Genomic DNA, 26,963 nt, shown 5'->3' with positions numbered 1-26,963 from the left:
AAGCAGGTGACAGGTCGAAGGGGGGGGAGTGTGAACTACACGCAGCGAACATGGGAACCAGCCCTCGATCCCACCCCGCCAGACCCCTGAAAACTAAAGTGGATAAAAGGAGACCCCAAAATGCTCATTTTTAATTTGACTCCCTCTTTCAAGAAGAAAAACCTATCAACAACACAAATAATCACGTTAATGCTGTGTGTGCTATACTGTTGTCACGAAGTTTAAAAAGCGCCCTGCTTCTCAGCAGCAACTACAGAAAACTGTGGGTGCGTTTGTGTGTTTTGTTTTGGTTTCGGGGTTTGCTTCGGAGAGACAGCTTTGACTTGTTTGATTTCTGTAGGATAATAAATAACAGTTGGCAATAAAAAAATGTCAGGACTCTGCCGCAGCAGTCAGGCTCCCGAACAAACAGTCTTCAGTAGCCCTGGAAAACCAAACACCAAAAGGACCTTCACTGGGGAAAAGAAAAGGAAAGACACAGCAAGCACCCCAAGCCTCTGCATGTTTGCAGAAGTCCAGCGTTCGGAGAAGCTTCCTTGCTTGGCCCACATCTGCTGATTGGTCATTTGTTATTCAGGTTAAAAACAAAACAGAAGTGGGCATTGTTCTGATACTTGCCCTGATAATATCCCAAGAAAACTCTAGAGCTGGCAGGAGAGAAAAGCAGATAATGGTCAATGCTGTCACTTGACTTTGAAAAGCACTGATTTTTCTTTTAAAGGAACATCTTCAGTTTCCAAGACCGTACACGGTTTCTCACTGCAGCTCAAAATTTTCCACTGGGCTCCCTCCTGGGAACAGACAGGGCCCAGGGCAGACGCTGCGGGACCCACCACAGAGGCCAGGGGTCGGCTCTGTCCTTGGACCGCCTGCCACTCCCCCGGAAGAAGGACCTTCTGTTCCTCCTTTGCCTGTAAAGAGGACTCCTCAGACCGGCGCTCTAGGTCTTTTGCAATCACAGTCGAGTTTCCTAGACCGAAAAGAATTACCTATTATATTTATTAAGTGCTTCGATAAATTATTTAATCCTCCAAATAGCGCTTTGAGGAGGCTGCTCCCGCCCATGTCGCCAAGGCAGCCTTTCCCGGGGTGGGGGGGTGGGGGGGTGCGGGTGGGGGAGGTCGTCGGTTGAGGTCAGTGAGAGCGGGGGAGGGGCCACCCGCACCTGCCGGACCGACCCCCGTGCCGTGCTGGTGGCTGTGTCTCCCACCCACTGCTTCTCCGCGTCACTGGCACCCAGCACCGGCACTGCTGCCGTGACTCACTCTCCCTGGAGCCACGCCCCCGTTACCTTTGCCACCCCTCCTGTCCTCACCTCCTCCCCGAAGCCCGTCCCGGTCACCCCGCGGTCCGGCATCTCTGGGTGCCGATCCGAGTTTGCAGACGCTGGCTTGTCGGCTGGTGGGTGGCAAGGGACGGTCTGATTCAGACTCGGTTTCCAGGCCCTGATCTTCAATCATTACGTGCGTGGCCTTGGGGACGTCCCTTCACCCCACGAGTCTCGTCACATCACCTCCCAGAGGCACTGAGGGCCGGGCTCACAGGGCGCCCCCCACCCCCTACGAGCGCTGGGGGGCCTGGGGTCTGGGGGACGGGGTTCCTGCCTCGCGCCTTAGACGTGCCCTCAGCTCCACCCCCACCTTCAGTGCCAGTCCAGTGACAGCCAGAGAATGGTGCAACTGGTAAGACCAAAGCCAACAGGAGAGGACAGGACAGGCGGACAGGCAGGGCGAGGCGACAGGAGGACACAGCGCTTGGCCCAACACCTTCCCTCTCTCAAGAAACTGCTGGAGGACATGCTTCGGCAAAATGAGGGAATAACGCAAAGAAGAAACGTGGTCCCAGGAGGGGCAGCGGCGCCCGAGGGGGCGGCGGACGGGCCCGGGGGGGCGTCCAGACGGTGGAGGGGCAGCGGAGAACAAATGGAGCGCGGAGAAGCAGAGCCCCGTCCGGAGCTCGAACAGCGCCTCCCGAGCACGTGACGGGCGCGTGGAAAGGCTGGGAAACCGAACAATGGCCACACAGAGAGCCCAGCGGAAGGAAGCGCCGTCCCTGCGGCTGCGGGGGCGGGAGGTCGCGAGGGAGGAACGGCGCAGACAGCAAGCTCGGTCCAGAAGTGACTGTGTACGCAGTTAAAGTAACATAGAGAACCAGTATGTATTTAACCAGAATCTGGGACGTGGATTTGTGACGAGGACAGAGGGAAGGGGTGGGCACTGGGTGGGAGCAGTGAGGGTGAGTGGAAGCCAACCCTCCAGGTTCCATAAACGTCAGCAGGTCTAATCAGGAAGTAGCAGAATAAGCACATTGTGTAGAAATCACGGGGTAACTCTCAGAAGAGCTGTAACAAATGAAGGGCTTTGGTTGCCTTTGGGGCAAAGTGTCGCTGTAAGGAGAGGGGTGGGCGGAGGGCTGAACTGTTTCCTGAAAGCCTTTTAGGTCTACTTGAAGTTTTAAACTGTGTATACTTATTATTTTGATAAAATTTTTAAAATAATTAGTATTTCAGTCAATATTCAGTTAAACGGCATGAAATACAATTAAAACCTGTATTTCACAAATGTAAATAATGGAACATAGTTTTACCAGGACACTCAGCAAGTATTTAGTCCCAAATGAGACAGAACTGGGAAACAGAACCTCCCAGGTGAAGGGACGGCGGCCTCGCCCTCGGCAGCCCCAGAGGAGTGTTGTCACTGCCAGTGGCATCTGACCCCGCAGACTTAATAATGGATTTGAAATGCAAGACCTCTGAAGACGAAACATTTAGCTATAAACGTTGTTTTCATGATAGAGAGGAATCTAGGACAACTTAAGGACAAGGAAACGTTTATGACCTGAAACACCCAGGTCAGCCGTCCAAATTGATTAGGCCATGCCCCTCCTCCCTTCCACAGGCCCTAAAACATGCCGCTCTGGGAAACAAGGAGGGCTCTGTCCTAAGTTCTCTCCCCTTAGGAAGTTGGGATAATCACCTCCCCTCTGAGTGCAGTGCTCATCTTTCTTTTCACACGTTAGAATACTGCTCCACTCACAGAAGTGAATGAGATTTAAGACTCTGAGCCCCACCCAAAAGCATGTGGTTACGAATATCCCCGAAGGCCTTTACTTATGGGCTGTTTGCGTTGTGCAGACGACGCTATGGTACATTTCCCGGGGGCTGATGGAATCCTGGACTGAATGAACCCCAGTGAGCATCGGACGTCATCACAGGCACAGAGTGGAGAGAGGCCTGGAAGGAAGAATTCCTGTCCCGGAGGAGCTCCTGATCCCACTAAGGATGCTGTAAACCTACAGAACAGGCAGTTCGAGAAGGTGCCTGAGGAGGAAGGAGGGGGAAGGGAGGGGTGATTTTCTGCTGGAACCATCAGGCGAAAACCTCGGGAAGCAGGCGGTCCAGCAGACTGGCCGCAGCTCCCACAGCCGCTCATCCCAGCATATCCTGCTGCTCTGACTGTCCCCTCCCTGTCCAGTCACCTGCTGTTACCCTGTCGTCCATCTGTTGGAAGAGAGAACATCCATCTCAAAGTGGGAGTTGTGATAAAGCATTTCCTGATTGCTCACTTGAAACACTGTCATTGGGACTTGCCTGGTGGCACAGTGGTTAAGAACCCACCTGCCAATGCAGGGGACATGGGTTCGAGCCCTGGTCTGGGAAGATCCCCCATGCCGCGGAGCAACTAAGCCCATGCGCCACAACTACTGAGCCTGCGCTCTAGAGCCCGTGAGCCACAACTACTGAGCCCACGTGCCACAACTACTGAAGGCCGTGCGCCTAGAGCCCATGCTCCACAGCAAGAGAAGCCACCAAGATGAGAAGCCCGCGCACCGCGACGAAGAGTAGCCCCCGCTCGCCGCAACTAGAGAAAGCCCGCGCGCAGCAACGAAGACCCAACACGGCCAAAAGTAAATAAATAAATGTTTTTTTAAAAAAAAAAGAAACACTGTCATTTAACTAAACTGCTGGCCCTTCCTCACGCCCCTACCTGGAGCTCCCAGCGATCTGCTGCATTTCATTGTCTAAAATTGTGTCGTTCCCAGTCGTGGCTCCTGACACCAGCTTAAAGCAAAATGGACAGCAGTTGACAACCCATCTGCACAACTGTCAGGAAACTCTGAGAAACCACAAGATTTCAGGCAATGGCTACTAAATACTAAACCCCACGGGCCTCCATCTGCCTTGTCACCACTGTAACCCAGTGCTCAGGACAGAGGGGCCTGATAGGCCTCTGCTGCCTTGAGAAAACACGTGAATGGCCAGTGCACTTATAAGAAATCCTCCAACCCCGTTTCTGGGTGGTTACCAGGAAAAACAACGCTAACTTGAAAAGGCATCTGCGCGCCATGTCCACTGCAGCATCATTTACAATAGCCGAGGTCTGGAAACAACCTAAATGGCCATCAGTGTTTGAATGGATTAAAAGAAAGATGTGTTCCCCACACAATGGAACGTTACTTGTTCAGCCTAAAGAAGGAAGCCCTGCCGTTTGCGACAATGCGGATGGACTTCAAGGGCATTAGGCTCAGTGAAATACGTCAGAGAAAGGCAGGTACCGTATGATCTTACTTCGTACAGCCAACAAAAACCAGGCGCGTAGATACAGAGAACAGACTGATGGCTCTCAGAGGTGGTGGCGGGGTGAGGAAGGTGGGTGAAGGGACTCAACGGGCACGAACTGCTAGTTGTGAAATAAGTAAGTCATGAAGGCGGCAGCACACAGCATGAGGGCTATAGTTAGCAACACTGCATGTATATTTCAAAGTTGCTAAGCGAGTAGACCTTAAAAGCTCTCCCCACAAGGAAAAAACAAAATTCTGTAACTGTGGATGTTGACAGATGTTAGCTAGACTTACCATGGTGACCATTTCACAGTATATACAAATATCGAATCACTGTATTGTACACCTGCAACCGATAAAATGTTATATGTCAATTATACCTCAATCAAAACAAAACAAAACAGAAAAAAACCCCAAAACCACAAAAACAAATTCTCCTTGGTAAGTAACAAATGGCAAACTGTTTACGCCTACAAGAACTTCTGTGCTGTGAAAAATGCATAGAATATTTTGAGGCTCCAAGAAAATGTTTCTAAAATACCTGATCTTATGAAAGGAAGAGGCTGAACTCAGCCACGTGAAAGCACTGTTATCAAAGGAGTGACTGTCAGGCTCTGAGCTTGGAAAAGGAAGAAGGGAAATAATGAGCCCTGCTCAGGGTGAAGTGACCTGCCCGCTGCCGCCCAAGAAGGCACAGAAGAGGAAACGATGAATAAATGGATCACATTGAAGGAAATGACAGAGTGCGACAGCCACCGGGACAAGAAGGACATGAAAGAAAAACTGGAGAGACTCGTTAGGGAGAAAAATTTTAAAGATAAAAGGTTTTAATTTCAAAGCTTCCCTTTTTCCCAGCATGTTTCTGAATAGAGCTTGAAAAGGAAGCAAAATGACCCCAAACCAAAAAGTGGCAGCAGAATTCCCCAATGCAGAGCTGGCGACCACCGTCGGGGCCAGCAGGGACCCCCCCAGGCCTGTCGTGCTCACCAGGGGGGACCTGCGGCAGCGACGGGGGACTCGCACATCCGCTCAGGCCACGCTCGTGTCCACACCCGCTCGGAGTCGGCTCTGAGACACACAGGAAGATAACACGGCCCCATTTCTCACTTGGCCGAGCGGTGCTTCCCCAGCTCAGACACTTCTTTGTAAGCAGCCCAGATGCAGAACAACTTTCGGGTGTTTCCAAATATCAGATCCACTCACCGGGTGAAGCTCCGTCCGAGAGCAGCTTCTGTAGCAGCGGGGCCCAGGGTCAGCAGGGCAGGTCCTGGGTCCGCCTCTCGCTCCTTATGGGACGTCAGGCTCGTCCCCGTCCTGCTCTGAGACGTGGTTTCTTAGGTGTGAGGGCTACAGTTGCTCTGCAGATCGTGTCAGGTCGCTGCGCAGACAGGCTTTGCACGCTGTCGACCTGCATTCGCACAGGCTCCGAAGACAGAGACCCGTGATGGGCCAGAGGCGGGGGCATGGCCAATCCAGGCGAGTACTGTATGGGCCTGACGCTGGGCCCAGCCAGGGGGTCCTGCACCCCAAAGGCAGCTCGGCTCAGGCTGAACCCCACGAGGAGAGAGCCCCGGGGCGGGGGGCCGTCCTGGGTGCGCCGGCCCCAGCCCAGCTCCCGGTGGACAAGCTGCATGCGATGGGCAGAGCCCACAGGATCCTGAGAAATAACCCACCAGTGGTTTTTAAACCACTAAGTTTTGGAGCCATTTGCTACACAGAACCGATAACTTAAGCGACAACTCTAATAAAAGTTTCCATCGTTGACAAAACGGTTCCTTCGACAGGCAGCTCTGCAGAGGAAGCCGTCATTCGGGTGACTAAGCCCTCCTCTGGATTTACGTTAATTAGCAAAGCTCCCTGTCCACAGAGGTGGGAAGAGGGACCCACAGCTGGTACCTGCCGGGCACCAGGGCTGCTCACACCTGGCAGCTCAGCCACTTTCCCCAACCCTCCCCCAAGACCCACAGACAGTTGGCTTGCTACAAATAAAACACAGATTTTTACTCTTTTCAGTTTCTCCTTTTAAAATTAAAAAACCCACTGAAGGGCTTCCCTGGTGGCGCAGTGGTTGAGAGTCCGCCTGCCGATGCAGGGGACACGGGTTTGTGCCCCGGTCCGGGAGGATCCCACATGCCGCAGAGTGGCTGGGCCCGTGAGCCATGGCCGCTGAGCCTGCGTGTCCGGAGCCTGTGCTCCGCAACGGGAGAAGCCACAACAGTGAGAGGCCCGCGTACCGCAAAAAAAAAAAAAAAAAAACCCACTGAAATAGTCACTCCACGTACTACAGAAAAGGAGGGCAAACGGGCTTGGAGATGTGAGCTGAGGCTGTGTCACCCCAGGGCAGCAGGTGGCTGCCTGGGCCCAGGTGCTCTGCCCGGGGCGGCCGCCATGCCCTGTGTTACAGCCGGGCGTCCAGTGGATCCGCGCCGGGTGCTGGTCCTTCCTCTGCCCCAGTCAGCTCTGGACTGTCTACGAACCGGTCACTCTTCCTGAGCTGGCCTCCCACCTGGTGTTTCCGCAGGTAATCAGCTCCCAGCCATCGGCCGCGTGGCACAGGCCTAGTGAGGAAGCGCTGGGGAAGTGACCCTTGTGCCACGTGGAACATCAGCATGCTTTTCAAGCTCTCGTTGCCCAGACAGGTCCCCGTGGACAGCACCTGGAGGATGTCGCGGACGAGGGGGGCCTCGAAGAGACGGGGGTCAGGGGCAGGCTGTGCCCTTCCTGTGATGGTTCACTTTAGGAAGCAGAATCAAGGGGCAACTTTCCAAACAGCGGAGCTGCTACTTCCAAGTGTAAAAAGACCCCAAGAGGTACAGCCTTTGACGGCTACAACCTTAACCTCAAACTTTACGCCCCCTTCACCTGTGTCTGGGTCCACACTGCATGACAGATGACAGAGAAAAAGGATCATCGTTACGAACATTTATAATCAACCTCATAGAAGTCAATTGTTTGGGCTGAATTACTCACATGATGAATAGAACCTGACATTACATTTCCAAGACCTCAAAAAGGCCAGAAACTTAGACAGGAGAGAGCTGGTCTTCTCCAGGAGGGCGCGGCTGGCACAGAGACAGAAGAGCAGTCAGTGTAGACCGGAGCATCAGGACCCGCTGACCGTCCCTCTGAGGCTGTGGGTCTCTCTGAGAGTCTAATCAAGGCTACGACACCTTCCCTAGAAGGACGCACGTAAGCTTGGACACAAGCTTTGTGGACAATTGCGTGGAGCTCAGGGACCAGAAGCCCATCCTTGTGGCTTTGCTGGCAGAGCATGGGCTCCAGACTAAGACTCCTCCACACGATGCCTGGGGTCCCCGCCCCGAGGCCAGGAGATGGGAGCTCAAGTCCTACCTCTGCCATTTCCTAGCTGTGCATCTTGGTCACACCACTTAACCCTCGACCGTAGAATGGGGATCACGCTTGTATTTCAAGGATTGTTGTGAAGCTTAAAATCAGTTAAGATACACCCGATAGCACATTATCTGCACACAAACAAATGTGAAAACAATGCCTGAATATGTGGGTGACATTCGTCTGCAAGCCCTAAGAAAGCGTTGACTCCGCTGAAGGACAGAGACGAGGTTTCTGGGTCACTGTTGGCCACAGGCCGTCACATCTGTGAGCAAATCAGAGACCAACACAGTACCTGGAGGGACCAGGGTCGGGGACCCCCAGCAGCTCAATGCAGTTCTGCCGGGGACCGTTGTAAAGGACAGGAATGAAGGGTGAGTAGGTGGCCTTGCTGTCCTTCCAGGGGACTCTTCGCTGCAGGAGGAATGAAACAATGTCACTGGTAAGCTGGCCCTGATTTTGTGAAAAACTGGAAGGAGGGATGAGCCCATAGAACTGGGGTCCGTCCCGGGGCTCCTGCAGAGGCCACAGACGTCCGTCCGACATCCCCGTTCTCTTCTGTCACCTCCCGTTCACAGCGTCACGCCTCTGCTCTGCTTTACAGGACGGAGGTGTTCCTGCCACCCCCATTTCTGCCGGTATTTCATTCCAGGCACATGAGGTGGCGGGAAGAGCCCAGGTCGGGAATCAGGAGGCTGGGTTCAGACACTCTTACGTGTCTGGGCAGGTGCCTGCCTACGTGTCTGGCTCTGCCTCGTCCAATAAATACTTGTGAAATGAAGAAATGAATGACCCTCTCTGAACCCCTCGCTCCTTCCTCACCTGAGAACCGTTTTCCAATGAGCTCCCGTGTGGGAAAGCACCACAGGATCCGTGGGGCACGGACAGTGAGTGGTGTGAGGACACACACACACACCCCCCCCCGCTGAAGACCGGGAGAAACCACGCGGAGGGGGGCTCCCCGTGGGCGGGGGGGCCGCCAGCAGAGCTCAGCAGTCGTCACACCCACAGGGCAGACCTGGGTTCAGCAAGACAGGTCTTTGCCTCGATGTCACCTGTGCCCACCGAGCCCGAGAGGTGTGCGTGTGTCCACCTTTCAACCACACCTGCCTACGGACGGCGGCGGCAGCTCCGCAGGGCTGAACCACGTCCCCCAGTGCGGGGTAAGGACCACGTCAGTGTCGCTCCTTGCCCCACACTTAACTACGTGGACTTGGGTGTCAGCTATCGAGGACACTGGGTTTTAATGACACGTGAAAAAGTTTACAGCAACATCACACCTACAGAAGCTAATTCTGCAGAGCTGATTTCCTAGCAAAGGAAGAGTCTTTAAAATCATTACTCAGAAAACCTACGTGAGAGAAGAATCTGAAAAAGAATAGACATATGTGTATATATATATGTGTGACTGAGTTACTGTGCTGTACACCTGACACTAGCACAGCAGTGCTAATCGACTAGACTCCCATACAAAATACAAAGTTAAAAGAAAAATCATTACTCAGGTTAAGGAGATGAGTGCTCGTTCCAGTTAACAAAACTCCCTGCACACCTGATGTGGACAAGGCACTTTACGGGCTGCTGTGCTGGGTGCCGGGTGCCGGGTGCCGGGTGCCGGGTGCCGGGTGCTGGTGCTGGGTGCTGGTGCTGGGTGCTGGTACTGGGGCTGGGGGCTGGGTACTAGAAGAGGCAATGATATTTCTGTTCTCAGGGGTCTTTTATCCTGAAAACATGCAAGTAAACTCTCAGTATCACATATCACAGAGCGACCTCAGTACGGAGTAATCGTGTGAACGACACACAGAACGGTCAGGGGGAAATGCCTGTTATTCATGAGAACCAAGAAAAGCAGCTGTCAGCTGAGCCCTGAGAACAGGAATGAATTTTCCAGCTGGAGGAAGCAAAACCCAGACCCCAGGAGCGGCATCGCCCAGAGACACGCAACGACCGGCACCAAGTGCGTGGAGGGCATCGAGGACGGATGTGCCCGAGGCCGGCCGTGCAGGTCCACGTGGGAGGCAGGCGCCCGGGTGGGGCAGGGCGGCCTCAGGGGCAGCTCCGCGGCCGGAAGCTCTCCTCTAGGTGCCCACTTGAGGGCCTGGGCCGCCAGCCCGCAGCCTCTCACCTCCTCCGGCCACTCCGCACAGGGGGTTGGGGGCGTCCCGGCCCTCTGCCTGCCTGGCCCCCGGCAGGCCCCAGACAGAGGGTCCAGGCCCCCCGCACGGTCCCCAGGGCCACCCCGCCCCCATTCGTGGACCCTCAACAAGCGAGGCGAATGAAAGAACCCGCCAATGAAAAGCTGACAACGGCCCAAATAAAGTCACCAGAAAGATGAGAACAGAGACAACAGAGAAATGGGAGGAGAGAAGCAAGGTGGTGCCCCAGGGAGGGGAGGACGCCGGTGAGTGGGAGGCTGGGATCCCGAGTGGGGCTGGATGGGACAGCGTCCCCCCCACCAGGCTCTCCCCTCTCCCCTCCATGACTTTCTGTGTGATCAAATTTGGCAGGATCAGTAATAAGACACTTTCGAGTCTCTACTTCCCTACCGACCGTTCCCTCGCCCTGTTGGAAACTAGCACACAAGGGACAAACTAAATCAAAGTTCTCACTAGCCACGGGTCTCGGGGTGTCATTCACCTCGATTAAGAGGAAATGGCTCCAAGGTTGCAATGGCCTGTCGCAGAAGATGCTGCCCGTCGGTGCCACCTGATTCAGGGATGTGAGTTGTGGACCAGCTGATGCTAAGCTGCTCTCCTGGCACCAGCTGGACGTGCACAGGCCAGGACGCGACCCGGAGGGGGGGCCCGCCTCCAGCTGCTCCCAGGCAGCGTGGCTGCGCGTCCTCCGAGCCGCGCAGAGGTTTTCATCAAAGATTAGACAGGGCAGCGGTGGGCACGGCCCTGTTCCGCCGACACGGAGGGCTGCCTGCCTGGACGGCCCGCGCTGTGGGCTGAAGGAAGCCTCGGGAGTAAAACAGCTGCGGCTTTGGGTCAAAGTCCCGCCGCGGCCGGACAGCCCAGCGCACTGAAGTCAGCTCCCATTCTGCAAACAACCCCAGCGGAGTAGACGATAGGTGTGTCCAAACCCTCTTTGCTGCTCAGAAAATAACGCTTCGGGAACCCAGACCTGCCAACGTGAGGTGCTCCCTGCCTGTCCTCTGTAAAAGCCAGAAGCCCCTATAGCCCTTTCTAAGCAGCCGCCCCGCAGACACTGCAAAGGAGGGACCCTGAGTGTGGAGGCCGGAACCCCCGACATAAGGCAGCTGAGAGGAGACACAGACAGCAGAGGGGCTGAGGGGGCCAAGGGCTGCAGCCCGGGTCTCCCGCCCTCGCTCGGCCCCTGCCAGGTGCTGTGTGAGGCCTGGAACACCACAAGTCCTCACCTATTTGCTGAGCAAATGAGAGAGAAATCGCCGCAGGGATCCGTGTGATACAGAACACATCTCTTAAGAGAGGAAGCTGTTTCAACATTTCAGCATTTGTTGTGAGTAAATGCTGTTAGCTACAGAGCACTCTTCTGTGAATTAACGCCAGACCTTAAGCTAAAGAGCTCGGGGCTTTTCTGTACTGATTTTTTAATTAACAGACTTTATTTTTTAGAGCAGCGCTATGTTTGCAAGCACAAAGTATAGAGAGTTCCCACACACCACCTCTCTCCTACACAGTTTCCCCACTATCAACATGCCCGAGAGATGGTACCCTTGTTACAATAGGTGAACCTATAGACACACATCATCATCACCCAGAGTCCATAGTTTACACTGGGGTTCACTCTTGGTGGTGTACTTTCTATGGGTTTGGGCAAACGTATAAGACGTGTCTCCACCATTCTAGTCGCATACAGAGTAGTTTGCCCTGAAAATCCTCTGTGCTCCATCTTTTCATCCCTCCATCCCCCCAACTCCTGGCAACCACCAATCTTTTTCCTGTCTCCATAGTTTGGCGTTTTCCAGATATCATATAGTTAGAATCATACAGTCTGTAGCCTTTGCAGACTGGCTTCTTTCACTTAGGAATATGCACCTGTTTCCTCCATGGCTCTTCGTGGCTTGACAGCGCGTTTCTTTGTAGCACTAAATAATATCCCACTGTCTGGACGCACCACAGTTTGTTTATCCATCACCTACTGAAGGCCATCTTGGTTGCTTCCAAGTTTTGACCGTTATGAATAAAAGCGCTATAAACATTCGCGTGCAGGTTTTTATGTGGACATAAGTTTCCAGTTTCTTTGGGTAAATACCAACGAGCACAACTGCTGGACCCTATGGTAAGACTAGCCTTGTAAGAAACAGCCAACTGTCTTCCAAAGTGGCTGTAAATTGTGAATTCCCACCAGCAGTGAGTGAGGGTTCCTGTTGCCCCACACACGCTCTGCAGTATTTGGACTTTTCATGGTTTTGGATTTTAGACATTCTAACAGGTGTGTAGTGGTATCTCATCGCTGTTTTACTTTGCGTTTCCCTGGTGTTGTAGCTAAAAAGTCATCACCAAACCTAAGGGTACCTCTAGATTTTATCTCCTATGCTATCTTCTAAAGTTTTAAAGTTTTGGATTTTACATTTAGGTCCATGATATAACCCATTTTGAGTTAATTTCTGTGAAAGGTCTGTGTCTAGATTCTTTCTTTCTTTCTCTCTCTCTCTCTCTTCCTTCCTTCCTTCCTTTTTCTTTTCTCTTTCTTTGTCTTTTTTTGCATGTGAATGTCCAGTTGTTCCAACACCATTTATTGAAAAGACTATCCTTTCTTCGTTGAATTGGTTTTGCTCCTTCATCAAAAGTCAGTTCACTGTATTGATGTGGGTCTGTTTCTGGGCTCTCTGTTCTGTTGCACTGATCTGTGTTTCTGTTCTTTCACCAGCACCACACCTTCCTGATTCCTGTAGCTTTATAGTAAGTTTTGAAGTTGGATAGTGTCCATCCTCCAACTTGGTTCTTCTTCAATATTTTGTCATCTATTCTGGGTCTTTTGCCTTTTGCCTTCCTGCTCTTTTGCTTGGTATAAATTTGATGATCGTCTTGCTTGTTGTTGTATCCACACATAACTTGCTGAGATGTGGACTGAGATAGCTTTAATCTAGAGACCAAGTTGGGAAAAGCTGGCATCTTAATAACGTTAATTCTTCCTGTCCAAGAACATCATTGTGGGTTGAATGGGGTCCCCCAAAACGACATGTTGAAGCCTTAACCCCCAGTACCTGTGAATGTGACCTTACTTGAAAACAGAGTTTTGCAGATGTAGTTAGTTAAGACGAGGCCACACTGGATTAGGATGGACTCTAAATCCAATATGACTGATGGCCTTTTAAAGAGGAGAGAACGGTGACCTCAGAGACACCCAGGGAGGAAAACCATGTGACCACAGAGGCAGACACAGGAAGGAGGACCTGGAAGCCTAGGAATGCCAGCCACCACCAGAAGCTGGAAAGGAGCAAGGGCGCATTCTCCCCTAGAGCTTTCAGAGGGATCAGAGCCCGGCCCAAAACTTAATTTTGAACTCCTAGACTGCAGAACTGTGAGAGAAAAAAGAAATACTGTTGTTTTGTTCACTCAGTTTGTGATATTTGTTGCAGCAGCACTAAAAAACGAATTCAAACATGAAATATCTCTCTATTTATTTAGATCTGTTATTTCTTTCATCAGAGTTTTGTGGATTTTCTCATATCGGTCTTGTACATATTTGCTAGATTTATACCTATTTAATTTTCGGGTGCTAATATAAGTAGTGTGGTGTTTTTAATTTCAAATTTCAATTGTTCATTGCTGATATATAGGCCAGTAATTGACTTCCGCGTATTTAATCTTGTGTCCTGTAATTTTTCTATAATTGCTTGTTAGTTGCAGGAGAAATTTTATTGATGCCTTTTTTTGGTCATGTATAAAATAAGAGAGTTTTATTTCTCCCTTCGAAGTCTGTATGCCTTTTAATTTCCTTTTCTTGTGTTATTACATTAGATGGTACGTCCAGTGGGATGTTGATTGGAATGTAGGGCCTTGTTCCTGATCTTAGGGGAAAGCATTGAAACATTTAGAAACAAATAACAGAATAAAAAGCCAGCTGTGGGGCTGGAACACGTCACCCAAACGGAAGAGATGGTTTTTGCCCTGTGTTGAGGTGGTCCCTTTTTTGGACACTAGCAAATGCAACACATTCTCTGTGGCTGCTTTGGTTGCAAAGTTCTTTCCTCGATGGTCCTGGAACAGCGGCCGCTGGTCTGGAGCATGACCGCTCAGGCGGTGTCGTGCGGAACCAGCCGCGGGAGTGGGAACGTGGGCAGTCCTGCCTCAGGAGCAAGAGCCATTTCCAGGCTCAGCTGCTGTGCTGGTGGGCCCCACCAGTCAAGATGCAGACCCTCACGGAGTGGCATCTACTGTGGGGTAAGGACCCTGCCTGGTGCTGTGGGAATGAGAAAACGTCTTAAACTGCTTATAATCCCCAAAGAAGTTTACAATCTACTTTAAAAAGTGAGTTATTTAGGGACTTCATTGGTGGCTCAGTGGTTAAGAATCTGCCTGCCGATGCAGGGAACACGGGTTCGAGCCCTGGTCTGGGAAGATCCCACATGCCGCAGAGCAACTAAGCCCGTGCGCCACAACTACTAAGCCTGCGCTCTAGAGCCCGCGTGCCACAACTACTGAAGCCCACATGCCACAACTACTGAAGCCCACGTGCCCAGAGCTCACGCTCTGCAATGAGAAGTCAGTGCACTGCAATGAAGACCCATCGCGGACAATAAATTAATTAATTAAATTTTTAAAAATTGAGTTATTTTACTATGCCAACGTTTGTGCCCTGCCTGGGGCGGCCTTGGGCATTCAGAGCCGACCTGTGGGAGGGGGCGCGGGCCGGGTCTTTGCCAGGAGCTCGGGGCTGGCTGAGGAAGGCCCCCTTCGCTTCCCGGGATGAGGGGGCAAAAAGCAGAGGTGACTAATAAAATAACCCCTTTAACTCAATAACGTGGTCATTAATGAATAAAGACCCACAGTCTCTGTGCCTCCAGGCTGCTCTCTGACAGGGCCTTGCACGGGCGCCTGGCGGGCTGCTAAGAGGGCGGCAGTGTCCAGAAAAGAGTAGGCTAAGTCCCGGGAAAAACACAGCCTGCGCCGAGCACCGATCCCACCGGGTCGAGCCCGTCGGAAGCCTGGCTGCGGGCCCACCCGGGCCCACTCGGCCAGGCCTGCTCCCGGGGGGCGCGGGCGCAGGCCCTGCCCCCGACCCCCCGGCGCTGCGGGGACACCAGGGCCGCCCCGCCGGGGCCGGACCGGGCTGGGCAGGCCCCGCGCCCCGCGCCGCAGAGGGAGTGCCCGCCCGCACGCCCGTGCGCCCCGCAGCCCGCGCCCCGGGGCGGGTGCGCTCCGATTCCCGCGCGCTCGTCTCGCCTCCCGCCCGAGGAGCGTCAGGACAGAGGCGGGGTGGGGCGCGGTTAAAAGGCGCTGCAGGTGGGAGCCGGGCCATCCCAGAGCGGGCGGAGGGCAGCTGCAGACGTCGCACTCCCGCCGAGCTCGCGGCTCCCTGCGGCTCCCTGCCCTTCCTGCCAGTCCGGCGGCCGCGCAGGCGCCGCCCCGCGCCCGGACCCCGCGCCCGGACCCCCGCGCCCGGCCGCATCCCCGCCGAGCAGGTGAGGGGGGCGCTACCTCTCGGGCGGAGGGCTTGTCTCCGGAAGCCGGAGCAGGTAGGTCGGCGGCCCTTGGCCCCCTCCCCCTCATCCCCCGCGCCCGCCCCCGTCGGCGACCCGCTCCAGGGCCCGCGGGTGGGGGGCGGTCCGCGAAGCCGCCCGCGCCCCACATCCTCCCGCGGCCCGGCGCGCTCGCAGGAACGAGGAGGGACTGATTTGACTTTTACACCGGGCGGTCCCCCCTGACTCGCACAACAGGTTTTGCGGATGCGTCACCTCGTGGGTACAGGTGCCCCTTTCCCCCACCTCCTCTGCTGCCTTTTGGATTTTCTTGGCTTTCATGGGTCCCTGACGAGGTTCGGCTCGCGTTTAGGGGAGCGGGACTAGCCGGCAAGCCCAGGTGGAACTGGCCGGAGCGGCCGCTGGACGTAAGCCCGGGAGCCTGTGAGCCGCACGTGACACTAGCGCAATCACTGGACAACAGTACTTGTCACTGGTGACACATCTCAGTAAAAGGTGGCGGCACCGGAAGGTACTTCCTGTCTTGTGGAGGAGACCGGCCCCAGGTGTCACCCGGCACAGGGTGTGGGCTTTTGACCGGCTTGGCCTCCCTTCCTGCAGAGCAGGACGGAGTCTGAGGTGAGTGCGGCCTGGATACAGCTGTGGACGCCTGCAGGGGCTGGGGGCCTGCAGCCACGCAGGGACCCGGGCCAGCGACCCCGGCACCATGTCCCCCAGGTCGAATCTGGCCGTGGGTTTAGCGCACGGTTGAATTCAGCCACGCACCCCTGCTCTTTCCCTTGGGCGGACTTGATGCCACACAAGTCTTTTCTTGCCCCAGTTCTGGCAGTCTGGTCAGTATTCTAGAAGAAGACGTCCTGCCCCAGCCAGACTCCTTAGAATTTCAGGATGTGCTGTGTAGAGCTTTGTCTGCTGCTCCGAATCCCAGGGCCACTGGGGTGGTGTTGGAACCCTGCCAGGCAGGGGAGAAGGGGTTATGAAGAGAGAACGTCCATAGAGAGAGCCTGTGATATAACTGGGGGAGGGGTGTTCCCGTTGCCATCACCGCGTGGATCCAACCCAGAAGGCGTCAGTCAGTTCAGCTGCTTCACGGTGTCTTGATTTAAAACAAAATTCTGATTCAGGAAATGGGAACTTCATTCTCTTTTTCTTTGACTTTTCTGAAGTATAAGAGCTTTAAGAAGGAAAAGAACCAGCAGAGGTTCTGACTGAACAATTTCAACAGGGTGAGAGGAAAATTCTAATTTGCGGGTCCTTACCATGCACCCCTGGCTCAGTCTGAATGTTCTAGGAGCTGTGAGTGGTTTGTATATTTTAGTTAAAAATTTTAGGTAGAATGAAATTGTGGGAAAATAATTTCTGGCCCAAGCTTCTGGGTCCGTGAGGGCATAATCCTGCCAGTGGCTTCATTATCATGGTAAGATTTCTGTTTGACTCATTTGATCCAGGAGAATGGACCGGGGTCCCCAGAGGGCTTTTTCTGTTTTTATTCCCAGGATCATTTAACTCCAGCTGGACTTAAATGTTTGGAAAGGACACAGGTTTGCTTCAGGGAACAGAGACTGCTAAATGGAAAAAAAATTTTTTAACTCTTTGAATTCTCCAATGGATTAAGAATTACATGTACGGTATTAAAATACTCCTTCCTGAAAAAATATTTTGTGGGTTTAGATTCTAAATAATTGTGGCAGTTTCCTCTGGACTTTAACTGTATACATTAAATGCATTTTTGAATATACATATGTATTCAAATTAGAACATATTTTAATTTTAAATTTATCCTTTAATAAATATTGATTGTATTCTCCAAAGAATTTAATTCAGAAGACCCCATGATATAACACACCTCCCACATATGGACATACGATTACATTGAATCTTGGATTATGATAGCTCAGAACCATCAAAGTTTACTTTGGACAAAAAAAAAAAGAAGTCCATGTAATTCTATGAATTGTCCATTTTTATGTTTAGACTCCATAGACAGGATTTTTTTCATTTTTATTGAGTTAATTTTGAAGAAGTCTATAATCCTAAATCCATTTTATCACTGGTCATTACTTTGAAGGGACAGTTGATGGATTTTTGAGTCACTAAATTTAAAAATCAGCTATCAGTTTGTCCCTTGGATGACCTGAGATTTCAGAGAGTTTAAGAATTTTTTTTTTTTAGGCTGCTGACTTGTGGGGTAAGGGAGTATATCCAGTTCCTCAAACTCCACCTTCTTTTTTTTTTTAATGCTCAGGGGCATGGGCCTGAGGTTTGGGATTGGGCATTATTATCATTATTGTTATTATTTTGAAAGGGAAAAGGATCCACACTAAAGATTTTATTTTGATGTTACTGTGTATTTGAAGTACAGGGCATCAGGAAACTGGCAGGTCCAGACACCCCCCTTAACCGTTCTGGGGACGAAGGAAAACTACCACCCGGGGTCGTGCAGTGGACCCCCGGGGAGGAGCTGAAGGGCTGTGGCCACAGCTACTAGTTTTCCTGTCACGGGTCACACCCTCACTGCCCTCCGGAAGCTGCACCCGGGTTCCCGTTCCTGGGGATGCTGAGCGCCACTGGTGGCCCGGTGGTCGGTGATCGATGGTGCAGGGGAGCCGGGTCCCAGAAGAGGGAACCTCACCCTGAGTCTCCTCTGGCCGCAGAGCTGCGAGTGCCTCAGGCGCTGCTTTTGCCTTGGCGTTATTGCGTCTCATCAGCACAGACTCCTCCGCTGTCCAGAGCCAATGTGGACATGGTGAGGGATGCTCTGTCCCCAGGTCCGACAGGGAGTCGGGGATGGCTTTGGAGGGAGTGCAGATGCTGAGGGGATGCTGGGGCTTTAGTTTTGGTCCTGTCGTCAGTGAAACTGACACGGCTTTGTTAAGCAAACTAGTTATGCTTAAATTCTTAAATAAGAATTTTTAAAACAAGAAATTATATTACTGAGGCAGAATGCTAATAGATTTAAACTATTTGAATTTAAGAGGGAAGCACCATCTCTCTTCCTAACAGTCTGTGTCATCAGAAGTCAGGTCACTGATTTCCTATTTTCAGAGCTAAGCAATTGGACCACAGCTGTGTGTCCGCAGTGACTAGAGACACTGCACAGCCCAGTGGCGTTTGCTTCTGTGAGCTTGATTGTCAACCACCTTTCTACACAGGAGCCAAGCAAACTTATTCTTTGCCTAAAAGACAGCCAGGAAGGTGCCAGTTAAAATAAACCAGTCTGGGGACTTCCCCGGCAGTCCAGTGGTTAAGACTCTGCCTTCCAAGGCAGGAGGTGCAGGTTCGATCCCTGGTCAGGGAACAAAGATCCCACACGCTACGGAGTGTGGCCAAAAACTAAAAAAAAAAAAAAAAAAAAAAAAAAAGTAAAATAAAATAAACCGCTCTGGTTCACAAAGAAAGAGTTAATATTTTGCTTTTTATTGAACAAAATTTTTATTATTAAAGCTTTGTTTAATACTAATTGTGAGGGGTACCGACAGAGGCAGTTACTTTGGAAAGTAATTTTCAAAGTGTCTTCACATCTTCTGCCGCCAAAATGTTTCTGGCAGGCCCCCCTGAGGCTCTCCTGCCGCGGAAGAGTCCTGGGGGCAGTGGCTGCGGCCTCAAGGCAGGAAGCCTGGCGGGGGGGGGGGGGGGGGGGGGGCAGGAAGCCTGGCGGGGGGGGGGGGGGGGGGGGGGCCACACCCCCGGCCAGTCTTCTAGGAGGTGAGGTGAGCTCTGCTTCTGTTCGAAGCCTCGACAGTGACGTTCATCCAGACAACAGGGCTTCTCCCTAAGGGAAGGATGGGAACAGACGCTGTAGGAAGCCATCTCATTTCTTTTTCACCCTTTAAAGGCAAATTGCTGATTTTTAGTCAGAGTCAGTAAGTATCGTAAAACAGATTATTTTCTGTTCAGCTTTGCTGCTTTGATAGAGCGTGTAATCTGGGGACCCAGGAAAGTCAAAAGAAATAAAGATGCTGCCACAATAATTGCCCCTGTTTTTTAAGAGATGCCCCAGGGGGCAGGAGTCAAGGATTCTGCTCTAGAAAGCGGGGGACCTCGTGGGGGGAGATTTGACCTCCTGACCTCTCCCATGACGTCAGCCTCTCCTAATTCCTTCAGGCCAGTGGCCTCTGGCCCCTGGGAGGGGGAGGGTGCTGCCTTACTCAGGCAGCTGAAGATAGACAACTCAGAGAGGAAACAGCCTTCTTACCGGTTGGGGAGTTTCAACTCTCTGCACTTTGGAGGGTTGGAGAAAATGTGACCTTTATTTGAGAAATCAAAACCTTGCTGGTCGGGCGTTGAATTCCGCACTCTTCAGTGGGAGATGCTTACCAGTTAACTAGAGAATATCTCCAGCTTGTAAACAGACAGGATGGACCTCCCAGGTGAGCCGACACTGTAAACTACATTCAAACCTCAAGATATTTGTGTTTCTTCCTTCCACTGGGTGCGTCCCGGTGCTTCCAGGTCAGGAGGGCTACAACTGGGCAGATTTATTCTAACAACTTCCACCAGGAGCTGAGAGTGAATTCTACAGTTCGTAGCTCTCCAATAAGGTTTTTAAATCAAAGACTCATTACCGTGGACTTGGAAATCCTTTAGGTCATGGGGTCAGTGGTCTGAGGCGGGGGTTAGACGCAGATCCTGAGACCAGTCTTCCTGACCGAGGCCCCCGTGTCCCCCCCAGACCCGCGTCGGAGGCTCACACAGCCTCTGATCAGAAGCATTAAGGACAAGGAAACACAGCTTTAAGGAGTGTGTGTTTAAAGAGCTGTGCTTTTTTCTCAGCTCTCCTTTTCAAAAAGCAAAAGCCTGGCTGTGTGTACATCCGCCTTTGAGTCCCGCTTAGTCCTGGATCCACACAGGAATCCAGCCCCCAGCCCCTTCGCTGCTCCCGGGGCTCCTTCCAGGCCCTGGCCCCCGTTCCCGGCCAGGTGGATGCCCACCCGTGTGCGGGCCGTTCTGGAAATGTGCGTGAAGAGCCGCCCAGCGCGCCCGGGCTCCACTCTCCTCACCAGCCTGAGAGGGAGAAGCCTGAGCCCACGTTCAAGTGCAAGAAAGTCTCCCCCAGGGGGGTTGACAGAAGGCCTTTGGGGCCCCTCCCCCGAAAAGGCTATGAGAACTTGGGTGAGCGTGTCTTTCTGAGGAGATGGTCTTTCAGAAGATTCTCAAAGGGTCCATTATTCTTTTTTCTTCTGAGCAGAATACTGACCGACTCTGGTCTGCCGTGGCAATGCAGAAGGGGTCCATTTGCTTTGTGCAGAGTTTCTTTAGGAGTCAAGGCCCCTTCGCCTCAGGATGTTGGATCAGAGCCTTCACAGGGGACCCTGCACTGCAGGTGGGGCTGGTCCTGCACCTGCGGCTCCTGCTGTAAACTTGGCACCTGTCTGGCAGGGGAGCAGCGCTGCCCATTAAGGGGAGAAAAGTGAGCACTTTCTGTAAAAGCCTGTGGTTCTATTCTGGAAGAGGCTCTTTGAGTAGCTTACGGCGTTAGGTTTCCTAAGAGCACATGATTATGGCAGGTCATGTTGTCCAAACTAGAAGTAAATACAAGCATATTGTACAAAGTGAACTAATGAGTGTTTGGTTTCCTTTTTTCCTCTTCGTAGTCCATTGGGTAAAACAGATTGTGTCATTCCAGTGAATGATTTTTTTTCTTGGATAAGCCCTTTAACAAATAAAATCTACTGAGGGGGCTTCCCTGGTGGCGCAGTGGTTGAGGGTCCGCCTGCCGATGCAGGGGACACGGGTTCGTGTCCCGGTCCGGGAAGATCCCACATGCTGCGGAGCAGCTGGGCCCGTGAGCCATGGCCGCTGGGCCTGCGCGTCCGGAGCCTGTGCTCCGTAGTGGGAGAGGCCACGACAGTGAGAGGCCCGCGTACCGCAAAAAAAAAAAAAAAAAAAAAATCTACTGAGGAACATCTGTGATCCCTTGGGCAAAGCGAAACAGGGATTAAAAGGGAGCTTGGAAATGAGTGTGTTTGCCTGAGGTCCTGGGTTAGTGGCTAGTGTCAGGCAGCAACCTAACGTATAATCCGAGTTCAGCTGGACCCAGAGGCTTGTCAGCCCCCGCCAGACGCGAGAGTGCTTTCAGAGTGGGTGCTGTCCCTCCCAGAAAACCACCTCCGAGCAGCTCGCGGGGTGAGCTCAAGAGAGACGTGCTCCTGTCTGTAACATTACAGCAGCTTTACAAATTGCAGGAAGGTTCCACTAACTACCCTGTGCTCATTTTCGCCTGTTCAGGATAAAGCGGCAGCATGGACTGGGGCACGCTGCACACGTTCATCGGGGGCGTGAACAAACACTCCACCAGCATCGGGAAGGTGTGGATCACCGTCATCTTCATCTTCCGCGTCATGATCCTGGTGGTGGCCGCCCAGGAGGTGTGGGGCGATGAGCAGGCCGACTTCGTGTGCAACACGCTGCAGCCCGGGTGCAAGAACGTGTGCTACGACCACTTCTTCCCCGTGTCCCACATCCGGCTCTGGGCGCTGCAGCTCATCTTCGTGTCCACGCCGGCCCTGCTGGTGGCCATGCACGTGGCCTACTACAGACAGGAGGCCGCGCGCCGGTTCAGGCGCGGGGAGAAGAGGAACGAGTTCAAGGATCTGGAAGACATCAAACGGCAGAAGATCCGGATCGAGGGCTCCCTGTGGTGGACCTACAGCAGCAGCATCTTCTTCCGAATCATCTTCGAGGCCGCCTTCATGTACGTGTTCTACTTCCTGTACAACGGGTACCACCTGCCCTGGGTGCTGAAGTGCGGCATCGACCCCTGCCCCAACCTCGTGGACTGCTTCATCTCCAGGCCCACGGAGAAGACCGTGTTCACCATCTTCATGATCTCCGCGTCCGTGATCTGCATGCTGCTCAACGTGGCCGAGCTGTGTTACCTGCTGCTCAAAGTGTGCTTCAGGAGATCCAAGCGAGCACAGACGCAAAGAACCCCCCCCAACCACGCCCTCAAAGAGAGTAAACAGAACGAGATGAACGAGCTGATTTCCGAGAGCGGGCAGAACGCCATCACGGGGTTTCCTAGTTAAACGGGGCCAGGCACCGCGCAGCTGACGTAGCGTCGCGGAACTGCGGCCTTCCCCAGAAGGCAGCGCCGACCGGGCGTCCTGGCTCTCAGCTGAGACTCTGTCCTTACAAACGGCTTTCACCATTCATAGACACCCGAGTTAGCTTTCTGTAGAATAATTGGGCCATGAATGTGCCACGTAATCAAATGTGTGGCCCGGCTCTACAGCCGGGCCTCGGTGTGACTTTTACATGTGGGTTTAAGTGGACCGTCTGACATGGCGGTATTTCCTGAAAATTTAAGGACGTAACTGTTGTCAATAAAACATTTATCTAGAAATTGATACTTTTATTAGGAAGAGATATTTTTATAGGATTGAATGTTTTAGTTCTGATTTTGAATTTATGTAAAGTATTTTTATAATGACTGGTCTTCCTTACCTGGGAAGACACACAATGTTAATTTTAGAATCATGCCTTCAGTGTCTAATATTTAAGCTTCCTCTGTCTCGTCGTAGGTATTGTTTTTCCTTGTCTGCTGACAAGTGTGTGACCCGTCATGGCTCTTAGGGTGGAAAGGGTTCACTGTACCGTGTATTATCACTGCTGTCTGGGCACGGCCGGAACTGTATGGAAGCGGGAAGCTTTTCGTAGGGGCTGATTTGCAGTCCTCGTGAACGGCTGACGCAGGAACGCGCTCCCTCAATAAAGATGAGCCCTTTGCTGAAGCTTCTGTTCCTTCTGGGCCACTGCGTCGCTGGCGACCTGAGGGGCGGCTCGGGGCAGGCTGCTGGGGAGGCCGCGTGGCTGGAGTGCTGGTGTCCGCGCACCCCTGCACCCTCTTTCCATCCCTCTGGCAGGGTCGCTTTAGCAGCCCCCAGGCCTCAGCTTGGAGAGGGGTCGGCTGCTCCAAGACATGGAAGGTGTCCCCTGGGTCAGCTTCCAGCCCCTCGGACAAGGGGAGAGGGCCCTTCAGTCCACAGCTCTGCACCCACAGGTGGTACAGGGGAGGGCTTCCTCCCGGGCTTTCCAGGTGGGACACGGATGCCTTTAGTGGGGGTATTGGTGCACCAGCCGGGGACCCATCACCCTGGAGATGCCACACCCCAAGGCCACCCCTGTGAAGGGCGCAGTCAGCACACGTGCTACGCATAGGGACGGACACCTGGTGAACCGCGAATATCCTCCAGGGCTGGACCTGCGTGCCGGGGTTCCAGACCCTCTCCCCAGAAACGCAAAACAGGAAGTCCCATTTTCTTCAGAGTCCGAAGCAAATTCCAGACATATCCTTTCATCCATAAGTATTTTCGTAGCGATCCATGAAAACCAAGATCTAACCTTTAAGAACAAAACCACGATTTTTTCACAGGGAAGATCCAGTCCGCCTCCATAATTCCTGATGGTCCCGTGACAACCTTTCCTGATAAACGGCTGTTGAATGGGTCTCAAGCAAAGCCCATAAACAGGATGGGGGGACATGGGGGGGATGAAAAGGCTGTGGTGGCAGCCGCACTGCGTGGGAGAGGCTCGTCCCGCCCACCGTGCTCCCAGGGCTCCCAGCCACCCCCTTCCTCCATTTTCCCTCTCTCCTCCGCTCCTTCACTGCCCTCAATGCTCCTGCCCCCGGAGCTGTGTCTCGGCCGCCCCTCCGGGTCTGAGGTGGTGGCCACACTGCCGGCCTCGCTCACCCGTCACCTCCCAGCACCTTAATCTGGGCCCAGCACCTTAATCTGGGCCCAGCCCCGCTACCAGCCCAGGCCGCCAGAAGCACCAGTGACGTTCTGACACCAGCGTAATGGCCTCTTCTCAGCGTCATCCTCATAAAGCTCTCCCTGAGGCCGTGTTCTGTCTGGATTCCGAGACACTGTCCCCTACCCTTGGGCCTCCTGCGCTGGCTTCTCTCCCTCGCCCCCTCCCTCGGGTGGAGACCTTTCCTCTCCTCTCCCTACACTCTTCCTTGTGAGATATTATCCCCATTTTACAGATGAGGCCACTGAGGCTCAGACCAAGTTTACCCAGCTAATCAGCAGCAGGGCCAAGATTCAAAGCAGGCTGAATGTCTCCAGGATCGGTGGCTTCGCTGCCGCTCCCACAGCTTGGTGCTCAGGGACCACAGTGCCAACATGCCCATCATCCCTCATCCAGCTCCAGCAACCATCTAGCCGTGCCCGTTCACATTCGGGGGGTCTCGCCCGATTATCCCCCAGCCTGGATGACTGTAAAGCAAATCCCAGACAGATCGTTTCTTCTGCAGATATTTCAATATGGGTCCTTTAAGAGTATAGACTGGGACCTCCCTGCTGGTCCAGCGGTTAAGAATCTGCCTTCCAATGCAAGGGACATGGGTTCAATCCCTGGTCGGGGAACTAAGATCCCACATGCCGCAGAGCAACTAAGCCCGCGTGCCACAACTAGAGAGAAGGCCGAGTGCCACAACTACTGAGCCCTCGCACCACAACTAGAGAGAAATCCGCACGCCACGAGGAAAGATCCTGCATGCCGCAACAAAGATCCCACGTACCGCAACTAAGACCCGACACAGCCAATAAATAAATATTAAGAAAAAAAGAGCATAGGCTAAGCTTTTAAAACAAAAACAATGCCACCATCACACTAAAATAGCTAGTCCATGTTCATAATTTCCCAATTGTCCTGCTCACGTTCTTTTCTTTTTTTTAATTAAACTTGTTATTTTGAGATAACTGTAGACACATGTAGGTGGAAGAAATAAAACAGACGTCTCGTGTGCTTTGGGCAGTTTCCCCCGATGGTAACATCTCGAAAAACTACAGTCCAAGACCTCAGCAGGACACAACACTGACACAGTCCAGATACAGAACATTTCCATCACCACCAGGATCCTGGTGGGGCCCTTTTATACCCATACCCGATACCCTCCGATTCCGATCCCACCCACTCCTGGCAACCACTAATTTGCTCACCGTTTCTCCGATTCTGTCATTTCAAGAAAGTTGCATAAACGGAATTGTGCAGTACGCAACCACTGGGACTGGATTTTTTTCTCAGTGTAATTCTCTGGAGACTCACTTGGGTCACCGCACCAGGAGTTTGCTCCCACTGCTGGGCTGCATGGTGGTTGCACGTTTCATTTTTGAAAGCAGCCGGTGTTTTCCAGAGCAGCGGCATCATGACACACCCCCACCAGCAACGTCTAAGTCACCCGGTCTTTCCTGAGCCTCGCCAGCATTTGGTGGTGGTGTTATTTTTCATTTTAGCCATTCTTCTTATTTTCAATAACCGGTTCTTAGATTGAAGTATAGTTGAGTTACAATGTTGTGTCAGTCTCAGGTGTACAGAAAAGTGATTCAGTAATACATATATTCCTTTTCAGATTCTTTTCCATTATAGGTTATTACAAGACATTGAATATAGCTTCCCACGTCATTTTGTCATTCTGATAGGTGTGTTGCATGTGCATTTCACAAGTAGCTAATGAACTTGACCACCTTTTCATGTGCTTCTTTGGCATCTCTCTGTCCTCGTCAGTTCTTTCGCTCGTTCTCTAATTGGATTGTTTGTTTTTCTACTGTTGAGTCTTCAGAGATCTTTATGTACTGTAGACACAAGTCCTTGGACACAGATAGTGGTTTGTAAATATTTTTCACTCTGTGGCTTTTCTTTTCATCTTCTTAACAGGGTCTTTTGCAAAGCAATAGCTTTTCATTTTAATGAAGTCCAATTTCTCATTTTTTTAATTTTATGGGTTGTGGCTTTGGTGTCAAATCTAAGAACTCTTTGCCTAGCCCTAGGTTCCAAAGATTTTCTCCTATGCTTTTTCTAAAAGCTGTCTAGTTTTATGCTTTACATTGAAGTCTGTGGTCCATTTTGTGTTAATTTTTATAAAAGGTCTGAGACTTGAGGTTCACTTGTTGCCTGTCGACATCCAGCTGCCCCAGCACCATGTGATGAAAGGCTTGCTTTCCTCCATTGAATGGCTTTGGCACTTTGTTAAAAATCAACTGGAGGGCTTCCCTGGCAGCGCAGTGGTTAAGAATCCGCCTGCCAGTGCAGGGGACACGGGTTCGAGCCCTGGTCCGGGAAGATCCCACATGCCACATAGCAACTAAACCCGTGCGCCACAACTACTGAGGCTGCACTCTAGAGCCCGCGAGCCACGACTACTGAAGCCCGTGCGCCTAGAGCCCGTGCTCCGCAACAAGAGAAGCCAACGCAATGAGAAGCCCGTGCACCGCAACGAAGAGTAGCCCCCGCTCGCTGCAACTAGAGAAAGCCCGCGCGCGGCAACGAAAACCCAACGCAGCCAAATATAAAATAAATTTTAAAAAAAATCAACTGGGCATGTTTGTGTGGGGCTATCTCTGGGTTCTCTGCTCCACTGACCTCTGTTCTCTCCCTCCACCAGCACCACAGTCCTGATTCCTGTGCTTCATTT

At 52.4% G+C, this 26,963-nt stretch overlaps 1 protein-coding gene across 10 annotated transcripts; it reads left to right on the top strand.

Moving 5' to 3' along the window:
• The first annotated feature begins 15,227 nt into the window (after positions 1 to 15,227).
• GJB6 (gap junction protein beta 6) lies at positions 15,228 to 23,277 on the top strand. 10 transcript variants are annotated; one of them, XM_030882742.2, is made up of 2 exons: positions 15,228 to 15,526; positions 21,773 to 23,277. In XM_030882742.2, the coding sequence occupies exon 2, from the start codon at positions 21,787 to 21,789 to the stop codon at positions 22,570 to 22,572; it is 786 nt and encodes a 261-aa protein (XP_030738602.1). In that variant the 5' UTR covers positions 15,228 to 15,526; positions 21,773 to 21,786; the 3' UTR covers positions 22,573 to 23,277. The 10 variants fall into 10 exon arrangements, with proteins under 10 accessions (XP_030738602.1, XP_030738600.1, XP_030738601.1 ...); XM_030882740.2 differs by having other exon boundaries at positions 15,229 to 15,580; XM_030882741.2 differs by lacking the exon at positions 15,228 to 15,526 and adding an exon at positions 15,759 to 16,162.
• Positions 23,278 to 26,963: the final 3,686 nt, after the last annotated feature.

The sequence above is a fragment of the Globicephala melas genome, chromosome 18, assembly GCF_963455315.2.
Source record: "Globicephala melas chromosome 18, mGloMel1.2, whole genome shotgun sequence".
In the NCBI taxonomy this organism is placed as follows: Eukaryota; Metazoa; Chordata; class Mammalia; order Artiodactyla; family Delphinidae; genus Globicephala; species Globicephala melas.
This window is presented reverse-complemented; position numbering and strand designations above follow the sequence as displayed.

What these genes read in the sequence shown, in the direction of transcription:
- GJB6 (XM_030882742.2), top strand. Translation starts at nt 21,787, where the DNA reads ATGGACTGGGGCACGCTGCACACGTTCATCGGGGGCGTGAACAAACAC.